This window comes from Ailuropoda melanoleuca, chromosome 6 (genome assembly GCF_002007445.2).
Source record: "Ailuropoda melanoleuca isolate Jingjing chromosome 6, ASM200744v2, whole genome shotgun sequence".
Lineage (NCBI taxonomy): Eukaryota > Metazoa > Chordata > Mammalia > Carnivora > Ursidae > Ailuropoda > Ailuropoda melanoleuca.
Window position 1 is genome coordinate 124,201,277 of NC_048223.1, and position 25,665 is coordinate 124,226,941.

Here is a 25,665-nt window from a genome sequence, read left to right on the forward strand (position 1 = left end):
AACATTTGCTGCAACATGGATGGCACTGGAGGAGATAATGCTAAGTGAAATAAGTCATTATCATATGATTTCTCTCATCTATGGAACATAAGAACTAGGAAGATCGGTAGGGGAAGAAAGGGATAAAGAAAGGGGGATTAATCAGAAGGGGGAATGAAGCATGAGAGACTATGGACTATGAGAAACAAACTGAGGGCCTCAGAGGGGAGGGGGGTGGGGGAATGGGATAGAACTGTGATGGGTAGTAAGGAGGGCATGTATTGCATGGTGCACTGGGTGTTATACGCAACTAATGAATCATCGAACTTTACATTGGAAACCGGGGATGTACGGTGACTAACATAATAATAATAATAATAAAAAAAAAGATTCTCTCTCTCCCTCTGCACACCTCGCCCCCCCACTTGTGTGCTCTCTCTCTCTTTTAAAAATAAATAAAATTTTAAAAAGAACAGTATTGGTGAAAGCTGGTACAGGTTTGGACTAGGCTGGCAAAGTGGGGAGGAGCATACTTGGATGTGTTCTGAAGGTGGAGCCAATAGCATTTGCTTGGGCTGGACACAGGGTAGAGGAAAGGGGAGTCAGGTTTAGAACCTGAACAACGGAGCGAGTGGGAGCACTGTCAGGAGATGGGGAATGGATGGGGACAAAGATTCACTTGGGACATATTATGTTTGAAGATGCTTATTCCCCACCAAGGTGCCCCAGCGCATTTGTGCACTGTGAACGGCTTACAGGCATGCCTGCAGGCTTGATCCTCTCAGGCCCTGGGGCAACTGGTAGGGTCCAGGTCCCCCAGAACCACTGGGCCACTCCCCCCACGCCCACGCTGGCCGGGGCTGGCTGTCTTCATCTGTAAACTGCACACCTCATCTATTTACCATAATGTGCTGTATGAATATTAGCATTTACTTGGTATGCTATGTTAAAAAAGTTGAAGAGTACTGGCATTCAATGTCCAAATGAAGAAATCGGGTAGGCAATTTGGGCTCAGCAGGGAGTCAGGTCAGAAGACAAAGATTTGGGAGCTGTCAGTGTATAGAAAGTATTTGAAGTCAGAGGACCTGGTAAGACCACAGTGAGAAAAGGAGGAGGCCCAGGACGGAGCCCCACAGCACCCACGCAATGCCAGATCAAGTCTGGGCAGAGGGCCGGGAGACCCTAGCGAAGAAGGAACAGAGACTGGAGTGAGTCTTACTCACGCCATAACAGAAGTCCACAGACTGGGGCTTCCACAGTAGACGTTTATTTTCTCACAGTTCTGGGGGCTGGAAGTCCAAGATCAAGGCGCCATCATGGTTGGTTCCTGCCGAGAGCTCTCTTCCCGGCTTCCAGACTACTGTCTTCTTGCTGTGTGCTCACGTGGCCTTTCCTCTGTGTTTGCGCAGTGACTTCCCCTGTCTTCCTTTTCTTCTAAGGACACCAGACCTAGAGGACTAGGGCTCCACCTAATGGGTATACTGGTAGGGCTTGACCTTGCAATGACCTCATTTAATCTTTATGACCTCTTTTTTCTCCTTTTTCCTTTTTTTTTTTTTTTTTTGGAGTAGGCGCCACACCCAACATGAGGCTTGAACTCATGACCCTGAGATTAAAAGTCACATGCTCTACCAACTGAGCCAGCCAGGTGCCACTCTTCATTACCTTTTCAAAGGCTCTATATCCAAAAAAAGTTCACATCGAGGATTAGGGCTTCAGCATATGAATTTGGGGGGGGGCACAATTCAGTCCATAACAGGGTAAATTACAGAATGAAGTGAGGGTAAAGATGTAGGTACAAGATGTGAAAATAACTCAGTTTTGCTATGAAGAGGAGAAATGAGGCCATAACTGGCAAGGAAGGCAGTGGAGTCAAGAGAGGTTCCAGAAGTACCTCCCCACTCCCCAGTACACACATGTGGGAGATACCAGAGCCAAGGCAGGCACTGAGAGGTGAGTTCCGGATGATCAGCAAGTTAAAGAATGCCATGCAATGCACTTGGGGAGCAATTGAGCAAGGTCCTTTGGCATGACTTACTCTTGAAGCTCCAGGTGTACCTTGCTCTGCTTTGCCCAGAGCTCCTGGATTTTAGCAACAAGAACTAAGAAAGCACCAGCTGGCCTTCTAGGCCAGAAAGCTGGCTCTCAATTAGGCAGTAAGGGTTTCCACAATCCTGCTTTCATTTACCCCAGAAACACAATCTTCCTTGTGATGCTGGGTACTGGGTGCTGGGCGACGGGCAAATAGCCTTCAGCAGCCACTCCCAAGATGCTCCAAGACTGGCTGGGGGGAGACTGACAACCACGGAACTGTGAGCTAAGTGTTGAGAGAGACAGAGAGACAAAGTACTGTTACTGCAAACTGCCACGATTCAGAAGAAAGGCTATAGAAGTCTGCGTCTGGGCCTGGGGCTCTTCTGATGCAGAACGCATATTCTGCTATGGGACATGATTTAGGGTGACGCGTGCACATCCCAGGTACTACGGACATACGGTCTGGCAAGATTAATAAATGAGTTCAGCAGCTGATTTATGACAGATTGGTTGAAGATGAGGAAAGCCAGCTGAGATGTTTTTGTTGACTAGAACCCAGAGTATTCTAGGGATTGGGGCAGGCAAGAGGGTTCTCAAAAAGTGAACAACCCCCTTCTCAGCAATCTGGCTTTGTCCAATGTTCACCTCTACCCACAACTCCTTTAGTTGTTCCCATCAAGAAGTTCAAATACAATCATCCCACCACTTGCTATGAAGAGCAAGCAGTGAAATGGCAGACTCCTGCACTTGGCCTGTTATGGACTGAATCCTAAATGTATGTGTTGAAGTCCTAACCCGCAGTCCCTCAGAATGTGACTTTATTTGGAAACAGGGTCTTTGCAGATGTAGTCAAGTTAAAATGAGGTCACTACGGTGGGCCGTAATCTGGTATGACTGGCATCCTTATAAAAAGGGGAAATGTGGACACACACACACAGGGAAAACATGTGAAGATGGAGGCAGAGATCCGGGCAATGTGTTAACAAGCCAAGGGACAGCACAGATGGCCAGCGAACCACCAGAAGCTGGGGAGAGGCACAGAACGGATTTCCCCTCACAGCCCTCAGAAGGAACCACCTTACTGACATCTTGATCCTGGAATTCTAGCCCATGAGACAATCGATTTCTGCTTTGAACAGCACCCAGTTTGCAGCACTTGGATCTGGCGGCCTGGGCAACTAATACAGCCTCATTCAAGCAGAACCCCCCAAGCATGGTGTAAACAGATCTAACCCTGCATTTCTCTGGGATCACGTTGCAAGATCCCTGCCTGAAGAAACTCCTGTTACCTGCCTCTCAGCAAGAATGGGAGGAAACCAGGAACAGGAGACAGGCAGGGGTACGAAAGATTGTACATGGGCCACTTTGAACTCCGGGAAGAGGTGTGGTGGAGGGGAAGAAGCCGGCACGACAGGGCAGAGGCCTGTGTTCTGGCCTAGACAGCTCTTCTCTCGTCTCAGTCCCTGCAATTGTGAAATAGGCTGGTCCTCTGGCTCCTGGCTGTTTTGAGGGACTTTCTTCTGCATAGTAGATCCTCAGTAAATATTTGCTTACGCGGAGGGAAAACAACACTTTAGATGTACCCAGCACCTCTGGAACAGGGGAAATGATCTCTTTTCCTTAAAGAAAGAGGGAAATGACTTGAAGCCCACTTCACTGGGAAGATAGAGCCAGGCCTCAAACTCACACTTGCCAGCTATGTCCTGTTGCTCTCCCAGCAGTAACAGCAGCTGCCCTTTTAGGGAGCACTTACTCTATGTTACTAACGGGGCTAAGCATTTTACATGGCAGGATCTCAATCCTCATTTAAACCAGCAAGGGTAGGTATTATTATCCTTATTTCACAGAAGTGGAAACCAAAACTCCGAAGGGCTGAGTAACGTGCCCAAGGTCACACAGCACAGTGAGTGGCAGGGGTGGGATTTAATCCTGGTCTGAAGCCCAGGCCCTAAGCCCTCCCAGCACTTCCCGGCTCCTGCGAAACACTCTCTGCTACTTCACACCCCGACCACTCGCTCGACACTGGGGGCTAGTCTGAGGACACAAAGTAGGGCTTTCCGCCCCCCCATCTCTTATCAAAGCAATACCTGCTGCCTGGAAAATCTGCAAACTACAAAAAAGCAGAGTTCCTTAAAAAACAGTAAACATAGAATTACCATATGATCCAACAGTTCCACTTCTGGGTATACACACCCAAAAATTTAAAAGCAGAGACTTAAGTATTTGTACATCCAAGTTCACAGCAGTGTTATTCATAATAGTCAAAAGGTGGAAGTGACGCAAGTGTCCACCAATGGACGAATGGATAGATAAAATGTGATATATACGTACAACGGAATATCATTCAGGCTTAAAAAGTAAATTCTGACACATGCTACAACATGGATGAAACTTGAGAACTTTCTGCTAAGTGAAATAGGCAATCACAGAATATTATAGGATTCCCCTACAGTAGTCAAATTCATAGAGACAGAGAACAGAATTATAGTTTCCAGGGCCTGGGGTAGGGGGAAATGGGGAGTTACTGTTTAATGGATAGAGTTTTAGTTTTGCAAGACGATGAAGATCTGGGGACGCGTGATGGTGATTGTTGCACAACAAAGTGAACATACTTGATGCCACTAAACTGTATACTTAGAAAGGATTAAAATGGTAAATTTTGTTATGTGTATTTTACTACAAGAATGTATAAAGAAATGAAAAAATTATCCATGATGTCTAAGTGCAACTCTGTTGATAAGTTGGCACTGTGCCTTTGAGTCTTTTTTCTAATTTTAGCCTTGTGATAGATTTTTTCCTTTTTTTTTTTTTACAGCTTCCTGTCTTGTACATTACAGGAAGATGTTTTTACATAGTTGTGGGACCCAAAGGGGTCATTTTAAGCTACCCCATCAGTTGTGAATCCCTGATATGCATGTCTATCAATATCCAGGCTGTGGCCTGGTAGCGGAGAATTTCAGGAAGGACGGAACCCACAGAACACAATCATGGGGACTCCGGGGACCCTTACATTACCCTGACTCCATTTCCTGCTGCTGTAGAATCACTGAGAAGAGGTTATCCCGCTTCTGCTTAAACCTCTGGGCAGCAGCCACCTCACTACAAGGGGCAGCTCCTTCCATTTTTAGAATCAGAGGTATCCAACCCACTTTTCTCATTTTACAGAGGAAAAAAAAGTTAAACCATAGACCTCCTTCTCAGATAGCTGATGTCTTTCTTTAATTAAGGATTTTCTTTCCAAATAGTCTTTACAATGAATGGCTGCATACTGGTAGCCCGTGGGATAAACCTGACTGGGGACTGAATTTAATTTGGCACAGGTGTTAAAAATCAGGATCGATCCTGTGGAACTCCAGGTTCTCTGGAAATGTAACGATCTGACAGCACTGGGCCAGCAAGTCCCCTTGGCCACAACTGGCCGCAGCAGCAGAGTATACACTCTCTAGCTGACTGACCACAGTCCCCTCCACTCTATTCTCTCAAAGTAACTCTGCTCTGTAGTTCAGATTTCCCCAATGGACCTGAAGCATTTAAGGTTAATCTCTATCTTAAAAGAAACTTTCCGGTCAAGAAATGACCTTAAAGAGCGTCGGTTGGCGGCAGGGCTTCGGATGAGATTCATTCAACCGCTGACCAGGCCATGCCACCGACCAGGCCATGCCATCAGGCTATGCCGGGGGGCCTGAGCCCGGCCGTGCAGGCACCTGCGCGCGCCCGGCGACCTTCCATTCGGGGTCGATCGCTGCCCCCGGGCCACGGCCCCCGACCAGACCAGCAGCGACCTCGGGGTTCCGCTCCCCACTCGTCAGTTCTGGCTAGCGCCGCAGGCCGGCGTTGTGCGTCCGCGAGCCTCGGTGTCATCGTCGGCACCGTGGACGGCGACACCTACCTCGCCGGGCTGCAGAGGCCCGAAAGGCTAGGCGCTGGCCGGGTGCCCAGCACTCGGAGGGCGCCCTGTCGGGGGCAGTATCTCGCGGTGCCAACAAGCCTGAGGTGCAGCGACCCGAGACCGGAGCTGGGTGGGCGGCCCCCTCACCACGTGGCCTCTGCTGCCATGGAAACAGCCAGCGCTTCGCCGCATGCCACGAGCACTCACGCCCGGGGTCCCGGGGCTCGAGTCGCTCGCAGGTGGAGCTCGCGCATGCGCACAGACGCCCAGGTCCAGGGAGGGCGGGCCGAGGTGGGTCGAACTACTGAGCGCAGGGGAGAGGGAGCGTTGGAGGGAGTGAGGGAGGATGGAGAGGGGGAAGAAAATGCGAAAATAGGACCTCAGAGTTGACTTGACTATAGGGATCACGGCCCTGGAATCCATCAGCGGCCTGGGATTGATGCCGACTCAGCGCCGAGGACGTCCGTCGTCCCTCACCCACCTCGGCTTGTGTGGGTGGGTCCGGAAGGGCGGGCTGGTGGGAGCCGCGCAGGCGCAGTGAGAGCGGTAACATGGCGTCCAGGCCCAAGCGGCGTGCAGTGGGTAGTGGGGCTCCGCAGCCCCCCGGCGTCCCGGTCCAGCGCGACGAGGAAGGAGAGGAAGATGAAGTGGAGGATGAGGACGAAGACGATGAAGACAGTGACGAAGAAGAGGATGAAGACGAGGGCGTCGACGAGGTGAGAAGCACACGCGACCCCAGTTTGGTTTGTGTCTGGGAAAAAAGCTTCCTGGCCGCCAAAGCCGTGTGACTGTGTGAGCTGCTCGGAGTAGCGCCTGCCAGTACCTGAGGGTCTGTAAGCAGAAACTGGAGATGGTAAAAGTGCCAGCTCGGGTTCCAGTTGAGTCTTTTACATATTGCAGCCACAGAGATGATTTTCAGAAGTTATACGCCGCGGGTTCGGCCCCCTTCCACCTCTCCAGGAGACCCACCACAACACTTTCCTCAGTGGCTTTCTGTAGTTCTTGGGCTAAAGCCCCAAATCCATACAAGAGCCTGCAGTTTATTCTCTGCCCACCCTGCAGCCACATGTTCTTGTTGCTCACCTCACTCCGCGGCCCTCTTTCCGTTTCTCGAAGGCCTGTCCGTTTTATCGAGAGCCTTTTCCGATGCTGTTCTTCATCTTGCAGTGTTTTCCCGTCCTTGTTTAGATCTCGACTAAGCTGTATCTTCTTCCTCCGGGGCATCTGACCCTGCCCCACTCGCCGGGTCCTGGGGGTGGGTTCTCATAGAACCTGTTCCTTTTTCCCAGAATATCTCCTCCCATACTGCTTGGCATTATAGGTACTTAATATTTGTTGAATGAATAATTAGGACTGAATGATCCTTAAGGGCACTAAGTGCCCAGTAGGTACCTAAAACTTAGTGGGTGCAAAGCAGAATTTGTAATTCGTGCTCCAGCTTCCAATCTTTGCTATATTTGTAAGTGGTTCTGGTATTCGCCAGGTTGCTCAAACCCGGAACCTGGTAACTTTAATTCCTCCCTTTTTGCATCCCACATCCAGTCCGTCAGTAAATCCTGTTAGCTCTATCTTCATACCCAGACACTTTTCATCATTGATTTCAATCTTAGTTCACGCTTCCATCATCGCCTGACTGGACTCCTGTCGTAATCTCAGTGGCTTGCTTTCTTCCATTCTTGTTCCCATACTGTCTCTACAGCTGGAGCCAGAGGGTGCATTTAATTTAATTTAATTTTATTTTATATACGATATTAGGGATGGTAAATACCATACTTTGAAGTTTATTTGTTTATTTTTTAGTAATCTCTGAGTCCAATGTGGGGCTCCAACTCACAACCAAGAGTCATATGCTCTTCCTACTGAGCCAGCCAGGCACCTCCAGAGATCTTTTTAAAATGTAGGTCTGTTCTCTTTTCCCTGTTCAAAACACTCCACTGACTTTCCATTTTATTTATAGGAAAATCTGAAGACCTCCTGGTAGATGGACAGAAGGGTAGCTAGTGTGGCCACAACAGAATAAGCAAGAGAGACTGATGGGAAATCAAGTCAGAGATAAACATGAGTCAGGATTAAGGCTGAGACTGGCGTGGGTATATGGTAAATTTCCAGTGAACAGAGCTTTCCCTTAGAAATCAGCTCTTTACTTTAGTCCCTTGTCTTGAATGTGGTCTCACGTTTTTTTACTTAGAACTTTAATTGGCTGTTTTGCTCACTTGGGGTTATAGAAATCAGTGCTGCTTGCGTTGACATGGATAGTCTGTCATCCTCCAGTGATTAGAAGTTAGTGTGAGAATGATCGTTGACTGTAGTGTAAGAAAACAGACACTTATATATACTGTTGGTAGGAGTATAATTTGTTGCAGTGTCTTTGGAGGGCAATTTGACAGTATCTGTCAAACTTTAAAATGTATACATCCCCTGATAACAGTAGTTGGACTGGAAAGAATTTATTCTCCAGTCATAATAATAATCATGCTGTTCCAGGCTCCGTGCACCTTGTATTAACTCATTTAATATTTACATCAACCCTCTGAAGTTAGCAGTTACCACCATTTAAGACGGCGGATACACAGCAAGTTAAGTGTAGACAGCCTGTGCAGTGCAGTCTATGTAGGGGAAGGAAGAAACAGGAAATAAATTTGATTATGTGTCAAAAACCTCTTGAAAGATGAACTTACTACTGATAGTAACCTTTGAAGAGTAGAAGTTGGGGAGTGGGTAATAAGACTTCCAACTCTGTAACCTCCATGCTCTCTTGTAGCGTTTACCAGTGGAATGTATTACTTTTTTGACTGAAGAAATTCTTAGAGCTTTCAGGGCAATGCCCTACACTTGGTGGATCTTGAGTCCTTTATTTATTTGGAGGGGGCTTTTAGTTTCTTAAAAGTTTGCTCATCCACAGCTTATTACCGTGATGAATAAATCCATGAGAATTATATTTGAAATTCAAAATCCCTCTCAGATCTGCTTTGTATATAAGGAAAGAAATGCATGTGTGAGTGTTTTAAGCCTGATTTAAAAAGCAGGGTGACTGGCTTTGAGGCAGCTAGCAGAGAGGTGATAGCAAATGGGAGAGAGAACTTCAAGAAACAGGTCAGGGTACTGAAAAGATGAGAAGAAAAGCACTAGGCATGTTAAATTCTTTTGGCCAAGTGGTTAAGACTCTTGCTTGAGCTTAACGGAGACCCTTGGAGGGGAGCTTCAGAGGAAGGGGAGTTTATGGTAAGGATGCAAGGGTACCTTAGACCTCCAAGGGCAGGAAGTGGCAGGGCCTCAGGAAGGGCCTGGGTTCCTGAGCCTGGAATGCTGCGGAGAACCTGAGACTTCTTTACATTTTTCTTCTCTGCTTTGCTGCTCTTTGTTACATTCAAAATATTTGGTCATTTTTCTGTTTCTTCTCCATATAGCGGAGAATAGAAAATACCAACAGCTTCCGAGATCTGTCACTCAAAAGAGCAAGCAGGTGAGATGCCACATTTAGTTTTTTTTTTTTTTAAAGGAATATAAAACTATTTATTGACCACTGTTTACCAGTATTTACAATAAAGTAAACAATATACAGTTGGGTAACATTTTGACTACAAAGTTGTTTTTACTGGTTTCTGCTGAACCAGTAACTCAAATACTGAGAAGATTGAGCCTAGGTGTCAGGAATGAGTTGGGGTAAAGAAAAAACATGCAGGTTAAGAATTTGGATTATAGGAGTCTGTCCACCCATTTATTCCAGCAGGTGCTAAATTGCCAACATATCTAACCATCTGCTTATGATTAGGTTTCCATGAACGAAGTCTTAAGACATTCCATGAATCATGACCTTTTAGTCAATACAGCACAGATTTCAACTTCTTGAAAAGGAATGGTTCACTAGAAGGAACCTTTAAATGTCCATTTAACCAAGCTTTGTTTACCTAATTAAAACACCCCAGGATTTGTCTAGTTTTGTCATTTGGGTGGGGAGGTCGTTGGTGGTGATACAATTTTCCTTTCAGGGATCTTGCAAACACACTTGCATTTATATGACTGTAGATACAGATATAGATTCTGATATGGCTGCTTTTAGATTGTCCAATTTAAACTGTTTATATTTAAACTGTCCAGTTAATTACAAAATTTGAAAGGTTAAGGCTTCAGGAAAAACTTCAGTTTAACTTTAAGTGATTTATTTCTTAACTTGCTGGAAATGATACATCCCGGAAACACGGGCTTATCCATGGTTTATAAAACGCTGTTTTTGTTTTGGTGAATGTTTAAAAAAAAAAAAAAGAAAACCATTTATGTATGTATTTTAAGTGTACACACAAAAAACCCCTAAATAAACAAAAAACCCAGAATGGTCCTTAGGCATACAGGAGTTAAACACGAATTTTGAATGGGTAACAACTATGAAGATTTCCCCCAACCTTTAGAAAAGGTGTTCTCTAATGCAGGGGGATAATATACCATGGTCTCAAATATTCTTTTCTGATAAAGGAAGCAACTACAGACTTTTATTTGTTCAAAGTGACCAGTGCTATAGATGCAAAAACCCCCCACAACTCCCCCAATACTACTTCAGAACAAACCTATCAAACTTGATTTTCAGTAGGTTATTTCTTCACACTAATAAATCAAAAAACAAAGACCCAGATTTTATATGTATATATATATAAAAAGCAACACAAACAAATATTGAGCTTCATCTTCTGGACAAGAATGCCAAGTTAGTCTCTCTTCATAAAAAGCAATTACAATTTGAGGACACTTCATATTTGCCTCTTTTGCCAGCACCAAGTCTTCCTCATCTGAATCTTTCCATTTCATGAGAAACATTAATTCTCCAGTGCTGTCTGTGGCACCAATTATTCGTTCAGGATCAAGACCTCTGGCAAAGCCTCTTGGTTTATCAGCAGCATCTCTTTTCTTCTTTGATTTGCTATCATCAGATTCACTGTCAGATAAAGATTTTCTTTTTGTACCATCTTTTTCTTTACCAGCTTTTTGAGAATTAAGAAATGCTTCAATTAACTCTGGACAATCTAAATTTTCTTCAGGTTCCCAAGTATTGTCAGCATCTGTAAATCCCTTCCATTTCAGGAAATACTCCACCTTCCCATTCACTACACGTCGGTCCAGTACTTTTTCCACCACAAATTCTTCAGGCTCTGCCTCTTCTGCTTTTTTACTCTTTCCATTCTGTTTCTTTCCCATTTTTTGCAATGTAGTTTTATTGGAGGCCATTTTTTATTGCAGACTTGAAGAGCTATTATTCACCGCCTCCGAGCTGCTCCGGGTCTGCGGGGTCTGCAGCGTCTCCAGCCCTGCGCGCCTCAAGCTCCAGCCACATCCGAGGGGCCACATTTAGTTTTAATTCTAAATTCTGTCACTTGGGAGTGAGTGGCAGGGCTCTGTTTCACAAAGATGGCTGTTTCCCCTGAAACCACGTGGATGGGGAGCCCGTTCCCAGGGAAAGGGGTGCTGGGCAATAAGCCCATTTGGTACCTGCTGCAGCGGCGGTGCCATTGTAGCCTGGGGTAGAGGTCGGAGACATCTGTCTAGAAGAGCATCGTTTAAAGAATTTATTTCTTTTTAAGGAATACATTCAATACCTGAATAGCGAGTTTGTTACCTGGTTTAGTTTGACCCAGTTTGGAACACGGTCTCTCACCCTACCCCCTGGGCTGTGTTGCTCACATAATCTGGCTGAGCCTACTTGCGGGAGGGAGTCAGGATTTGAAGTTTATAAACTGGCCTTGCTATCCAGCCCCTGGCAAATTTTCACAGCTCAGGAATGCTTAAATGTATGCACAGTCAGGATGACAAGGCACAAGTAGGTGTGATTGACCTCTGTGGCCTTCCTCAGCTGAAGCGCAAGTTCCAGAACCTACTAAACTTGCAAGTATGTGTGAACACTCTGTAGAGCCCTAAAATAAGCGTGTCACTTACCAAGGTATGATTTAGGACTGATCTTGGGTAGTGCTTATAAGCCTCTTAGGTTTTGTTTTTGGTGTAAAGCAATCCTTTCATTTATTTATGGGACATTAAGTGGCATCGCGGGCTAGATTCTGTTACTGTTTTGCAGAGAGATCAAGGAGCCTAGCCACACACAGCTTCATAGAGTCTCATATACTCACTCACCATATTTCATCCTGCCTCAGGGCCTTAGTATGTGCTGTTCTCTGTGCCAGGAACTCATCCTCACTCCCAACTCGTGTCACTTCTCTAAGGGAAGACTTTCCTGACTTACCTGTTTTTCAAGCTGTTGTAGCACTGTGTACCTGTGTTTCTAGCATGTATAGTTGAAACTTTACATTTATCTCCATGAATATTTCCTTAAAGTCTGTGTTCCCCCCTAAACTGTATAAGCTCCACGAGGGCAGGACCATTCATGTCTGCTCTGCGAGTGCCTGGCATAATGCTTGGTACGTGGTGGTTCTCAGCATTTGTCAAGTGGATGAGGCGTAGCCTCGGATGCATGGGCTGAATCAAGCGCTTGGCAGTGCCAGGACTTTGGAAGTGATTTTGCTCTTTACTCATCCTTAACTGCAGTCAGGTAAATAATTTCTTCATGTGGCTGCTGTGACTGTTTAATACAGAGCAGACTTTCTCTACATTGAAACTAGATCATTCTGAATTTTTTGTTCTTCTCAGGCTTTTGTGTCAAATCAGGAGATGGCTTGAAGATGCTTTATAACCTGTGCAGATGGCAATCTTGGCAATATTTTTGCCTATTTGAAGCCTAGACAGTTCTTTAGATAACATTTTCTTCATGTCCTTTCTCTGGCATGTTCTGTAGATAGAGGTAGAGGGAAAAGAAGAATCTGCAAAGTAGAAAATAATGCCTGGGGGCGCTTGGGTGGCACAGCGGTTGGGCGTCTGCCTTCAGCTCAGGGCGTGATCCCGGCGTTGGCGTTGTGGGATCGAGCCCCACGTCAGGCTCCTCGGCTATGAGCCTGCTTCTTCCTCTCCCACTCCCCCTGCTTGTGTTCCCTCTCTCACTGGCTGTCTCTGTCTCTGTCGAATAAATAAATAAAAAATCTTTAAAAAAAAAGAAAAGAAAAGAAAATAATGCCTGAATTATCTTAGGAAGTTATGTGTGATGACCAGTTTTGTGTGTGATTTGGTGTAGGAAAGACATTTGGGTTCGAAGCTGACAGCCAAGAAAGAATTCTTGAGATATCTTTGTGCAAAAAGGTGGTTTTATTAAAGCACGAGGACAGGACCTGTGGGCAGAAAGAGCTGCGCTGGGGTCATGAGGATTGGCCCTTTATATACTTCCAAGTTGGGGGGGTGTTAGGGATAGTGTAAGTCTCTAAGGAATTTTGGAAGCAAGGTTTCCAGGACCTTGAGGGGGCTAGCTGTTGTTGGGAAAGGGCCATTTATTACTGTCTAATAAAACCTGAGTCATGAGACCCTTCAGATGACTATTGGTGGGTCATATGCTTGGAGGATGATTACAAACATGTGTCTTGAAGGGGGGGGTAGAGGTGAAGTTTCCAAAGGAATTTTTATATGTTAAAGTAGACTCCCAGGATCCTGGGGGGGGCTAAGATGGCTTGTTGCCCTCAGTATTAAGGAGGCAGCCGAGTCCCTAGAGGAAGGACACTCTGCCTGTTTCAAGGACTTGTCAGTGGGCTGTAGGTAGTAAGGAGATTTAATAATTTTTTTTTCTGCCTTTGTTTCCCACGTCATTATTCACAGGAAGTGAATGTTGAATTTGAAGCTTATTCCATCTCCGATAAGGATTATGACGGAATTAAGAAATTACTACAGCAGGTATGGTCTTTAACCCCCTACACAGCGATCTGCTGTTCTGAGAAAATCCAGGTCATTCAACACAAGCTAGGTCAAATTTCATCCTTTATTTTAGAATTCCCATTCCTCTTCTCTCTACCCTGCAGAGAAGGAAAGATTGTTTCTCTTCTCTTCCAAGGCTTACTCCCCTTTGAGCTTCTGATTAATGTGTTAATCAACACCCTGTGTCCCCAAATACCTTCCTTTTCATGTGGTAATTCTTTGAGCTACTCTACTATTTTTCTTTTATATCCAGGCTTTGTGGGGCAGAAGAATTAATCCCTAATAGTCCTGTGGGCTGAGTGCACCAGCTCCTCCTGCGAATCCCTGCTTGCTGCTTTTACACCGGCCTTACCCCATGTAACGTGGCTTTGGTTTTGCTCTGCGTAGCCTCCAGTTCCCCTCACCAAATTCTTTGGCCTTTTGTCCACCCTTCTCCTCCTCTCCCCCACACTTCCTGTAATACCACTGACAGCCTTTTCAACTTCAGTGCCTTTAGCTTTGATTCTCCTGGGCTCTTCCTTTCCTCCTGGGATTGCTCTTCTGAGTTGTCATTGCTATTTCATTATTTGAGTATGGATATTAGAAGTTTTATTAAAAATTTTCCTTTGATTTTCATTTAAAATAAGTTTTTTTTCTCTTCTTAGCTTTTCCTAAAGGCTCCTGTGAACACTGCAGAACTAACTGATCTCTTAATTCAACAGAACCATATTGGGAGCGTGATAAAGGTAAGCAGGACAGTCATGTTCTGATTAAGTTATTTTTTTGTCCTATTAAGATTCTCCTGATGTTTAACTGGTGGGCCAAGAGCTCAAACTGGGAAGAGGTGTTACTGGAGGAAGGGAGACTGGTTAGAAAGCCATTCCAGTAATTTCCAAGATTACTGAACTCAGGAATCCCGGGACTGGCAATGGCTAGCGAGAGAAGGGGGCGATTTGGCAGGTATTTGGGAGTTGAGATATGATGGGGCTTAGTGGGTGACTGGTCTGAGTGAGGGAAAGGACTCAAGGGTGGCTCCCAGGTGTCTGGCTCCAGCCACCAGGATTGCAAACATGGAGGAAGAGGTGGTCGGGAGGGAACGTGAGTGTGGGTGTGCACATGCTGAGTGTGATTTGCCTGTGATGCATGCCCGGGAGGTGTGAGCAGCGGCTGGAGACGTGGGTGTTCTTAGCAGCTGGATGTTACGGGGGGCGGGGAGGGCAGGGAACGGATGGACACATGCTGCTGACACCACCGTTACTGGGAGTAGTAAGTCAGTGCCAGAGTCCTCAGAGGAGTCCCGGTGGGGGTGGGGGTGACCCGGAAGGGAGTGGCGGCAAGCATTGGAGGGAGATTTTGGAGGGCCCAGCAGGAGGGTGAGTCCTGCCCCTGCCGCTCCCGATGGTGCTTTCAGTTTGCTTAACAAACTGCCCATGGTTTAGTGTCATAGAATAGCAGCGGTCATCGGTCATCGGTTTGGCTCATTTGCACAGAGCTCATTGAGGACAACTCCTGTCTGCTCTGTGTCGCATTAGGTACAGAGGGTCAGCGGGGGGGCCAGAGGATTCACTTTCAAGATGGCTCACCCACGTGAGCGGCATGTTGGTGCTGCTGTCCACGGGGAGCCCTGCCGGAACTGTGGGCCAGGGGCCTTTGTTCCCCTGCAGTGCGGGCCCCTCCACAGTGGCTGCGTTCCAGGAGTGAGCAGCCCCGAAGAACCAGGCACAAGTGCACAGCACTGTATTTCCGCTGTCCTCTTAATCAGACGTGAAGGTCTGCACAGGTTCAAGGGGCGAGTGTGTGGACCCCACCACTTGGAGGGAGGAGAGGCGAGGTGCCTTTGTCAGAAGAGAACGTGGGACTGGAGCTGTGGCAGCAATCGTGGAAAATAGAATCTGCCACGGTGACCTTGGTCCATTTGCATCTCTGAAAATGAGGACGGTCCTGGTCCCTACTCCACACGGTGGCGCGGAAGCAGCAGGAGTTGCTGAGCGCACGGTGCTTGGTGCCGCGGCGCATGGCGAGCACTGCAGTGGCGGCGCCCACGGTCGGTGTCTCCTCCCATCCCGGCACGTGCCATCTGGGTCGTGGTGCAAAAGCAGTGGCCCCTCAGTCTGGTGCTCACACCGACCGCCTCACCTTCAGCCATTTCCCTTTGTTGTCAAAGCTGAAGGTCTTGAAAAAGTTGGCCTGTGCAGCCTCTGCCTCCTCTCCTAAACACCCTGATCCGGTTTTTCCCACCAGTACTCACTGAAGTTCTGGAACTGTCAGATAGGGTCACCAGCATCCCTGTTACTAAACCTCATGGCACGAAGTGTAAAGAAAGTGAAGGGACTAGCACTGCCAGTCGCTTCCTTCTATTAGACCAATGGGAAGGGCAGGCCTCTTTCACCAAACACGTGTCCCCTCCAGCCATTAGTGTCTGTAGGCGTGCTGACGACACTGCCTCCATCTTGTTCGTGCTCGCCGTGACTTCCTGTGGGGCTGTGCTCTGGGCCCTGGGGAGGTTAACGCATGCCCTGACCAGAATGCGGAAGGCTTGTTCTGATCTTCCATAAAGAGGTGCACCGAAGGCCCCACCTTAGACAACTACCCTGCGACCTTCCCACCGGGCCCCTGGCTCCGTGGGAGCTGTGGGGTGAGGTCTGGGCTGCGTGAGAACAGCTGCATGGTGCCGGGATTGTCCGCCACCCTATCCCTCTGTCGGTGATAGAGTAAGAGCTAGTGGTGTGGAGTGGCTTACTTCAGTTTTCCGTCTTTGGTGCCTTGTCAGTGCGGAGGAGACATTACTGGCCCTTCTCCGCCTTCTAACTGTGTCCTAAGACCGTCCAGCAAGAAACTGTCACTTTTATCCTTGCAAGAGCTTGCTGTCAGCGGGGGATTCAGCCTTCGCCGGGATGGTTACACAAATAACTTCACAGCGACAGTTAACGGCTTTTGGCTTCCACAGAGGTACTTGAGGTGTCCCAGCGAGACTTCTGTCCCTAGGAGAGGGACACCCAGAACTTTCACCGGAGCCTCTGGGCGGGGCGGGGGGGATTTGGATTCTTGTAGAGAAGGCAGATCCTAGGGCTGTGGAGGGGAAAGGGCAGGGGGAGGGCCATGAACTGCACCTGCGGGTTGTGTGGAGAGAGATTCCGGGGTCAGGTGTTAGGTGGGGTTGCTCGGGACTTAGGTCCTAGGAATTGTGTTGAACCACGAAGCTGGAGGGATGAGAGGAGACGTAGGAAGGGCCGGTGAATGGGTCAAGCAGACAGGGCTCTTGCTGAGGGAAAGCAGGTGGTCATGGATGAGGCTGATGGGATTGTGACCCCGGCCTCATGGAGAGGCAGCTACCGTGTGGTGTTGCCTTGATGGCTGACGACCGGTCAAAGACCATGGAGCGTGCTTCAGGACATGCTAACTGCTTGTGAGCCCAGTGGCCATTTGGGGAATCTCTTTTCTTTTCTTTCTTTTTTCTTTTCTTTTTTTTTTTTTTAATTTATTTTCTTTTTTTATTTATTTTTAAAGATTTTATTTATTTATTTGAGAGAACACAAGCAGGGGGAACAGGGGGAACAGTAGAGGGAGAGGGAGAAGCAGGCTCTCCACTGAGCAGAGAACCCAATGCGGGGCTCAGTCGCAGGACCCTGAGATCATGACCTGAGCTGAAGGCAGACACTTAACCATCTGAGCCACCCAGGTGCCCCCCCCCCCACTTTTTAAAGTAAGTTCTCTGCCCAACCGAACTCACAACCTTGAGATCAAGAGTCACATACTCCTCCGACAGCCAGCCAGGTGCCCCAATTTGGGGAATTGCTTAGGATTCGACACTGAGGGTCCCTTTTCCTTCCCCTGGCCCTGTTGGTACTGCATGTGTTCTGCTCCGGTAGGTGGGAGACTGTGAGGTGCAAGACATCTGTCTCCTGTTGATCTTGAGGGACTGGGGCTGGTGGACGTGTTCTCTTCTTCCCGTCCCCTCTCCCTTCACAGCTGTCTCACGGGTGGTGTTTGTGTCCTCCTGAGTTACCGCCCCTGCTCTGGTAGTCCAGCCTCTTGGTTCGAGGAGCTCAAAACAGCTCTCGTGTTGGCACAGTCTTATTTCCTCGGCCACCGCCCCCCCCCCCCCCCCCCCCCCCAGTTCCCACAAGAAGAAACTGGTGGTCTTTTACAGCCTGGCTCAGCAGAGATGCTGGTTTTAAAGCCTGGCAGCCCCTTTGCCCGAATCCCCCTTCAGTGGCCATGCCAGCTTAGATCCGGGAGCCACTTCCTCAGCTCTCTTCCATGTGGCCAGGCCCCTTCAGTCACTGGTCTGACGTCCTGGCCCCAGAGAGGCATCTGCCGCCTGGAGCGCCCCTCCTCCTTCAGCCGTACCCCAGTGAGCCAGTGGTGCTGCCACGGGCAGCAGAGCTGTCAGTGCCTTCCCACAGAATAGTATCAGGGACACACATGGGACAGTCGTGGGTCCCTGCCAGCCTAGGTGCTGGGCACGCTGTGAGAGGGCACAGCCTGAACAAGCACGTGTGCGCCAGTGGAAGACGTGGAGGGAGGACGAGGGCCCAGGGGCGGGGCTGTCAGTAGAGTCAGCAAGTTCATGTTGGAGTCAAGCATTTCAGTCTTTCTTCTTTGTGCCTAATTCATTTCCTTTCTTGCCCTCTTTTTCTTTCCTGCTTATGTGGGAGGAGTAAGTGGGTCTCACGTGTTCTCCCTCCCCAGTGCTCGGGACTGGCCTGTGCTGTGGAGGCACGAGCAGGGCTGGCTACAGCCAGATCACTTAGAAGACAGACTGAAGTGGTTAGTTTCAGGGGGTTTTATCTGGTCTGGATTTGTAATACATTGAGAGTCCAGTGTAAAGAAAATTTGGAGCAGGAAGCAGTCATGCGCAGTGTATCAAGGGGCAGCAGAAGCAAGGGAGGTGAGCTGATAGCGTGAGGCCCACGGTCCTCAGCGTGCGATGCTTCCCCACGGCGACAGTAGCCACGGAAAGTGTGTGTTTGAAAACTGAAACGTGACTTGGTATCCTACTTCCTCCCAACCAAACGTACAATTTTATTTCTTTTTCTTTTTAAAATAGCAAACGGATGTTTCAGAAGACAGCGATGACGATGTGGATGAAGATGAGATTTTTGGGTTCATAAGTCTTTTAAATTTAACTGAAAGAAAGGTTGGTTTCTCTGAGTGGCATCTGAGTGCCTGTTCCTTAGACCCAAATCACTTTTATTTAATGCATGACGACAGTTTTTAGATTGGACGATGAAATTAACAATAAGGATATGTGCTTTTGGGAAATCCTACTGTAATCTTTTTTCTTTAAGATTTTATTTATTTATTTGAGGGAGGGAGAGCACAGAGGGAGAATGAGAGGGAGAAGGTGACTCCCCGCTGAGCAGGGAGCCCAACTTAGGGCTCGATCCCAGGACCCTGAGATCATGACCTTAGCCAAAGGCAGACACTTAACTGGCTGAGCCCCCCAGGCGCCCCCACTGTAATCTTTCTTTAACATGAGTGTGTTTTTGTGCTGCATGATCTCTGTGGTGAAAGTCATGGCTCCTGGTGGTGTAGAGAACCATCCGGAACTGGGGTCCTGGTGTTGGTATTGACTCTGGAGCTGGTGGTGCTGCCGTCCATGCGGCTCTTGCTTTGATGGTGAGGCTTCGTTGCCTCCCTGCGGTGGTGGGCACGTACTGACTTTTGCTCGTGTTTCCATGCATCTCTTTATTGACTCGCTGAGTTTTAATAAAAAAGGAAAACCAGCTGTTTACCCTCTGCAGAGTAAGATCCAGGTCAGACTTCATCTTCAGGTTTTATGTGAACTTTCCAGTTACTTCTGTCTGTCTTTACAAGAGGGACTGGAATTGCTATTCTAGTGTGCGGGTGTTGGTGTACCACCGTCAGCACTGCTCATGGGATTGTAAATAACCAGGTGTTTAAGCAGTCAACACTGAGGACAGGTGCGATTTTATTTTTATTTAAGATTTTATTTATTTATATATTAGAGAGTACAAGCAGGGGAAGCGGGGGTGGGGGAGAAGCAGGCTCCCCACTCAACAGGGAGCCTGATGTGGGACTCGATCCCATGGCCCTGGGATCATGACCTGAGCAGAAGGCAAACGCTTAACTGACTGAGCCACCCAGGTGCCCTGACAGGTGGGGTTTTAAAGGCGGTGGCAGGAGACTGCCCTTACTGTAAGAAAGAGCTCACACTTTGTGTTGTGCTCCACGTGTGGCCTGTAGTGAACAGCGAGCCTTGTCTTTGCTTCCTAGGGTACCCAGTGTGCTGAGCAAATTAAAGAGCTGATCCTGAGCTCCTGTGAGAAGAACTGTGGCAAGACCTTGGTGGAACAGCTGGACACACATTTGAACGACACGTCCAGGCCTGTGGGCTTTCTCCTCAGCGAGAGGTTCATCAATGTCCCTCCTCAGATCGCGCTGCCCATGCATCAGCAGCTCCAGTAAGAGCCCGGGCCACATGCCTCTGAACAGTCGCTGTTCCCAAGTGAGCTCAGCTGGGGCATTTCGGTAGCCAGCTGCAGTGGGAAGCGCTCCGCCCGCCCCCTCGGCAGCCTGTGGCTCTGGGGGTTGGAGGACGCCTCCTGTCAGAGGCGTGTCCCTTCTTTTCTTTTTCTTTTTTTTTTTTTTAATATTTAATTATTTGAGAGAGACAGAGATAGTGACAGAGAGCACAAGCAGGGAGGAGAGGGAAAAGCAGGATCCCCGCTGAGCAGGGAGCCCGATGTGGGACTCGATCCCAGGACTCTGGGATGGTGACCCGAGCCAAAGGTGGACGCTTCACCGACAGCCATTGAGGCGCCCGGCGTGTCCCTTCTTAACAGTAGGCTTCTTAATGACTTGTGACAGAAGACCGAACAGTCTTACAAGATGTACGGGGTATAAACACAGATGAGTTTACATAGGCTTTTTAGTCCCTACTGGACTGAAGTTTTTGTCCTCTTCCCAGATTTCTGTGACATGGATACAATGCTGAACAATTATTCCAGTAATGAAAACTGGGTACAATTCGTCAGTTCCACTGGGATGTTTTGTAACTGAGGAAGCCGTGGTCCTGCTACTTTGTCTCTGGCCTTTTGGGGTTTGCTGTTGGGGTTTTTTTGGTGTGTGTTTTTTTGTTGTTTTTTTTTTTAAAGATTTTATTTATGTGACAGAGAGACAGCCAGCGAGAGAGGGAACACAGCAGGGGAGTGGGAGAGGAAGAAGCAGGCTCCCAGTGGAGGAGCCTGATGTGAGACTCGATCCTGGAATGCCGGGATCACGCCCTCAGCTGAAGGCAGACACTTAACGACTGCGCTACCCAGGCGCCCGTTTCGTTTTGTTTTAAAACGACTGTGAGCTCACGACCTGAGCCGAAACCAAGAGTCAGAAGCTCAACCAACTGAGCCACCCAGGTGTCCCTGTTGTACTTTTTTGATGCAGGGGTTTTGGGTTTACAACATTTTAATTGTTAAGAAGAGCTATGTGTTGGAATTGCTGTGCCTTGAGGTGGAGCAGGGTGGAAATCCAGACCGGCCCCCGGGCTGCACGGACGCTGTTGCTCCGCAGTCACAGTGCTTGTGTTCGCCCGCTAGTAGTTGGTGGGGATGTGAGGACAGGCTGAACCTTCAGGTGTCCCACTTCATTGCTTTTTAGTTTTACTCTCATCCCCACCCTCCCAACGCCCAGCTGCATTCATCGGACTTCTGCTGCGTGTTGTCTTGCTTTTTGTTTTCCTGCTCAGCGGGAGCTCACGTTTATTTGGTTTCGCAGGAGGCTGATGTGCTTTCTCCTGCTCTGTTAAAGCTGAAGTCTTTACATCTTTGATTAGCCAGATGCACAGGGACTGCCACTCCCCTGACTCTTGTAGAATCCAGGGTCTGTGTCCTGCCATGCCTTTCCGCAGTATGTCAGGACTCTAGTCCTTGTGCCGGACTCTAGTGCTTGGAGGCTAGTCGTCACATGCTCTCATGGCATTGGTTGCGGCTCTGTGCCTTCGTGGCTCTGTTAAACACTGGTCTTTAGAAACCCAGATTCTTACCCATTTGTAACTTCTGCAGAGGCAGAGCAGTGACGGGGATGGAATTTTAGACTCCTGTCACTTGCCGCGTGTCCACAGCTCAGCATCGTCTGAGGGATTCGTCCTGCTGCTTGCTGTCAAACACTGCCACAGCCCACCACAGGTGCAGCTGACTACATAAGTAAAACTCCTGGCTGTAGAAGTGTCCAGATCTGACGTCTGTCCATCACGCCTGTGCCAGAGACGGCAGAACCCCCTGCAGAGGCCTCACTGGCTTTCCCTGTGCTCTGGTTTGCTGATGGATTCACCGGGCTCAGCAAGCAGACCTTCTCTGTGTTATGCTTTGTAGGAAAGAACTAGCAGAGGCGCACAAAACTAACAAGCCATGTGGGCAGTGTTCCTTCTACCTTCTGATTAGCAAGACGTTTGTGGAAGCTGGAAAAAACAACTCCAAAAAGAAAGGGAACAACCAGGAGAAGGAGGAGTTAATGTTTGCAAATGCAGAGGAAGAGTTTTTCTATGAGGTAAGACTGTCCTGTTGTCTTCTATTTGTTTGAATGTAGACGAGGATTTTCTTGACGACAGGCAGGATTGACTGCTGTCCCGTTCATGGCAGAGTCTGAGGGCGGCTGCTTTTTCTCCAGACTGCTGGCAGCTGGTGCCCAGTGCCGTGCCCACACCTAGTGCCTTCCCGGCAGGTTCGTCACCGGCCCCCAGGCCCAGGGTGGAGCGTGGGGAGGAGAAAAGCTGTGAATGTTGAATGGTGATCGGGCACTCTTGATACGCTTACTCTTGAAGATCTGTAATTCTGGAACCACTTCACGAGGTAGATGTTAGTCCTGGTTTACCAATGAGTACATTGAGTCTGAGGGAGATTAGAGCCGTTATCTGAGGTCATGCTGGTGGTTGATGGGAAAGCTGGGGCAGCCCCTGCTCCCCAGTGATGGCTTATTTGCTTCTCTATGCCCTTGGTCCTGGATGTCCTTCCACTTGTGGGATTTCTAGCACTTTCTTGCAGAAAGGTGGCTTGTGCCATGATGGATAACCAGACATGAGAGAATATGCTTTCTCACCCTGATCTCTTCTCAAAAATGTTAAATAAATCTGAGGGGTAACTTATTTTCCTGGATTAGAGGACATCTGTCACTACTTTTTTTTTTTTTTTTTTTAAGATTTTATTTATTTATTTAAGAAGGAGAGAGATAGCCAGCACAAGCAGGGGGAGCTGCAGTGGGAGAGGAAGAAGCAGGGTCCCCCTGAGCAGGGAGCTGGACATGGGCTCAATCCCAGGACCCTGGGATCATGACTGAGCCAAAGTCAGATGCTTAACCTGCTGAGCCACCCAGGTGCCCCCCAGCTGTCACTACTTTTAAAAAGCTCTCGACTAAACGCTAAAATACCACAGATTCAGCTCTGCCCTGGTTTTTCAGGAAGTAGTGAAAATTTGATTTTTATGCCTGAGCACCTCAGGCAGGTAGTTTCAGGGAAGGCTGGATGGGTTTTAAGATGGCCTGGGACAGCTTGATGCCAAGGGAGCAGCCAGGACAATGAGGAAAACCAGTGTTGGAAGACCATTTTTCTCATTAATTGTCAAATGTTACAAGTCTTCATTTCACTTTTCTGTTGGCAAGATTGAGAGTCAAATGAGAATGAATATGAATGGGTATGAGTGACTTCAGAATTACAAACACTTACGAACGGTAGTCGCATTGTGTCAGTTAGCTGCTGCTCACCTCTTAGGACTGGGACACTGCTCCATGCTTCGCTGTGGGTTAGAAATCTGATAAGCATTTTGTAACTTCTGCCTGAATATCCTGTTTGAGCTTTTTTTTTTTTTTTTGCTTCTGTTCAGATTTTTAAACACGTGTCAAACAGTATTCCTTGCTGCCATGTAAATAAGTTTTGCCTTTAGGTTGTCTGAATTTTTAACTTAAGATTATATATTTGGTTCAGAAGGCAATCCTGAAGTTCAGCTACTCGGTGCAGGAAGAGAGCGACACTCGTCTGGGAGGCAGGTGGTCCTTCGATGACGTCCCGATGAAGCCCTTGCGAACCGTGATGCTGATCCCAGGGGACAGGATGAACGAGATCATGGATAAACTGAAAGAGCACCTCTCTGTCTGACCCATAGACCGTGGACAGCAGTGCGCTGGTTTTGTGTTTGTAAAATTACCAGAAAACAGGTCAGATTTACTCAGAAACTCACGACTTTATTCAGAATAAGGTCCTCTACAAAAAAGTAGGGCTCTGTCACCTGTGTCTGTGACACATTTACAAAATAGCTTTTAAAAAAAAAATTTGGTCAAATTATGAATGGTTGATTAAAAGCTTTTCCAATAAGAAGGAAAACGTGGAGTCGTAATTTAAAGAACTCAATAAAAACTTCTATTTTTTATTTTTAAATAATATACAAAGTGTTATTTTTTCCAGACTCTCGTGTGGGGTGCGCTGTCCCTATTCAAGCTGGGCGCACTCACCTGGCGGAGCGCCGCGCAGGCCAGGGGGCACTTACTGTGCGTCTGGCTTTCTGTGGAAGATTTTGAAGAGTCACTGGATGGTGCATCTCTGCTCAGTAGTCTCAGGGCACTTCTCACACATTTTCTGTTCCTTTTTCGTTGTTGACAGAGGTGAAAGGTGATCCATTACCTGGTGGAGAATATCCTTACTTTCGCTGGGAGGCAGGTTGCTGAAATAGTACGGCGGCGCCAGCTGCATGAATCTGTTGAAAACAGGCGATTTTTTTCTTTTTTGGTGAGAGAGAACCAGACAGTGTGGGGACTTCCCGCCCTGGAGAATCTACTTGTAGACCTGGTGTTGAATTTGAACTCTTCTGTCTTTGTCTGCCTTTGCAGAAATACTTCCAGTGGTTTTCATAGAACCAGCCCAGTTGCATTTCTAGAATAAGCTGGCTTCTCTCATGTTATGCCACACAGTGGGTGATGCCCACCACGCCCCACGAGGGGAAACCGACCCGTCCCCTAAGGCCCAGCACAACATGGGAAAGATCAGATCAGGTGTTCTGCAGAACTGTGGGTGGGTAAGACAGGGAGCATCTTTGCCTCTTTCTCTTACTAACTACCACTCCCCGTCCAGCTCCTAGTTCCTTTTGGTTGCTGCCTTGAACCTCACTGTCCGGGTAAGAGTGTACATTCCCGTGGACCCGCGTCTGCACTGGCAACAAAAGACTCGTTCTTCGTTCTCACCACTGCCCCCGCGGTTCACTCATGTAGCAGCTGAGTCCTCTTTAAAAGTATACGGAGAGGACGTTACCCCTGCTTAAAACTCTCGAATCGTTTCATACTGCGCTTAGGATAAATTCCAGACCTTCATGTGGCCCACAAGCCCTACGCCTCTGGTACCCGCCCGTCTCCCACCTCCCCTTCACCCCTTCCCCACTGGCTCTGGTCATGGTGGCACGCCTGTTCTGAGAGGGGGCTAAGCTCATTCCTCAAGGTCTGCACCTGCAAACACTATTTCTTTGCACCCTTTTGTTCCTTTTAAGAGGCATTATGCTCTGTTACATATTTCCACACTGTATTTTTTTTTTAAGTAATTGCTATACCCAGCGTGGGGCTTGAAGCCGTGACCCCGATATCAAGCGTCACATGCTCCACGGACCGAGACAGCCAAGAGTCCCTTTGCATGGTATATTATTTATGCTGCGATCCCAAAGAGAGGAACGTTTCGATCCTCATCCAGAGAGACCTGCTGTAAGTAGTTCCGCTCAGTATACGTTTAGGTTGGTGCCAGTGTGGCCTGACTGAAAATGTAATAAAAGCCAAATGTGTCCTTTACTCAAGCAGGAGTTGAAAAGAACTCCCTTTTTTCCATTAAACTTACAGTTCAGGAGAGATCTCTGAGGTAATCCTGACGTAGTTGTTCTCAGATATGCTGAACTTGTGGAAGAGCACCCACTCTGGCATCTTCTTGGTGATGGAGTAACCGGACAGGGGGTGCAGCTGAGCAACCTGCTTGTGCGTCAGCATCAAGTAGTTCCCCGATCCGTCCACATCCCGAGCGATCTACG

The 25,665-nt window shown here is 48.0% G+C and overlaps 4 protein-coding genes and 1 non-coding gene across 8 annotated transcripts in view; 1 reads left to right on the forward strand and 4 right to left on the reverse strand.

Annotated features, from left to right (window-relative positions):
- The window catches only part of UROS (uroporphyrinogen III synthase), a 37,044-nt gene extending 30,646 nt beyond the window's left edge, over positions 1 to 6,398 (reverse strand). Inside the window, exon 1 of one of the 4 annotated variants that reach the window (XM_034663420.1) lies at positions 6,282 to 6,398. The gene's annotated coding sequence lies outside the window, so the exon portion shown is untranslated. Of the gene's footprint in view, positions 1 to 1,202; positions 1,464 to 5,902; positions 6,232 to 6,281 lie in introns of those variants that run through there. The other 3 variants (XM_019796291.2, XM_019796292.2, XM_034663421.1) reach the window with 3 other exon arrangements.
- TRNAK-UUU lies at positions 1,557 to 1,629 on the reverse strand. The gene has a single exon. It is a non-coding gene; the product is annotated as a tRNA-Lys (tRNA).
- A 25-nt stretch (positions 6,399 to 6,423) lies between the features above and the next one.
- On the forward strand, positions 6,424 to 23,987 carry BCCIP (BRCA2 and CDKN1A interacting protein). Its single transcript, XM_002916116.4, has 7 exons — positions 6,424 to 6,618; positions 13,580 to 13,654; positions 14,320 to 14,400; positions 18,705 to 18,794; positions 19,895 to 20,082; positions 21,988 to 22,162; positions 23,592 to 23,987. Exons 1-7 carry the CDS (start codon positions 6,454 to 6,456, stop codon positions 23,760 to 23,762), a joined length of 945 nt encoding a protein of 314 aa, XP_002916162.1. The 5' UTR covers positions 6,424 to 6,453; the 3' UTR covers positions 23,763 to 23,987.
- On the reverse strand, positions 10,531 to 11,239 carry LOC100465822 (chromobox protein homolog 3). Its single transcript, XM_002916117.4, has one exon. It carries the CDS (start codon positions 11,117 to 11,119, stop codon positions 10,532 to 10,534), a length of 588 nt encoding a protein of 195 aa, XP_002916163.2. The 5' UTR covers positions 11,120 to 11,239; the 3' UTR covers position 10,531.
- Positions 23,703 to 25,665, reverse strand: part of DHX32 (DEAH-box helicase 32 (putative)) — a 61,092-nt gene continuing 59,129 nt past the window's right edge. The window contains exon 11 of the mRNA XM_034663419.1: positions 23,703 to 24,357. Within this exon, the coding sequence (XP_034519310.1) occupies positions 24,186 to 24,357 (172 nt within the window). The 3' untranslated portion in view covers positions 23,703 to 24,185. The remainder of the gene's footprint in view (positions 24,358 to 25,665) is intronic.

What these genes read in the sequence shown, in the direction of transcription:
- BCCIP (XM_002916116.4), top strand. Translation starts at nt 6,454, where the DNA reads ATGGCGTCCAGGCCCAAGCGGCGTGCAGTGGGTAGTGGGGCTCCGCAG. An exon ending in CCCATGCATCAGCAGCTCCA is followed by an intron (nt 20,083 to 21,987) that starts GTAAGAGCCCGG and finishes TATGCTTTGTAG; the next exon opens with GAAAGAACTAGCAGAGGCGC. An exon ending in AGGAAGAGTTTTTCTATGAG is followed by an intron (nt 22,163 to 23,591) that starts GTAAGACTGTCC and finishes TATTTGGTTCAG; the next exon opens with AAGGCAATCCTGAAGTTCAG.
- LOC100465822 (XM_002916117.4), bottom strand. Translation starts at nt 11,119, where the DNA reads ATGGCCTCCAATAAAACTACATTGCAAAAAATGGGAAAGAAACAGAAT.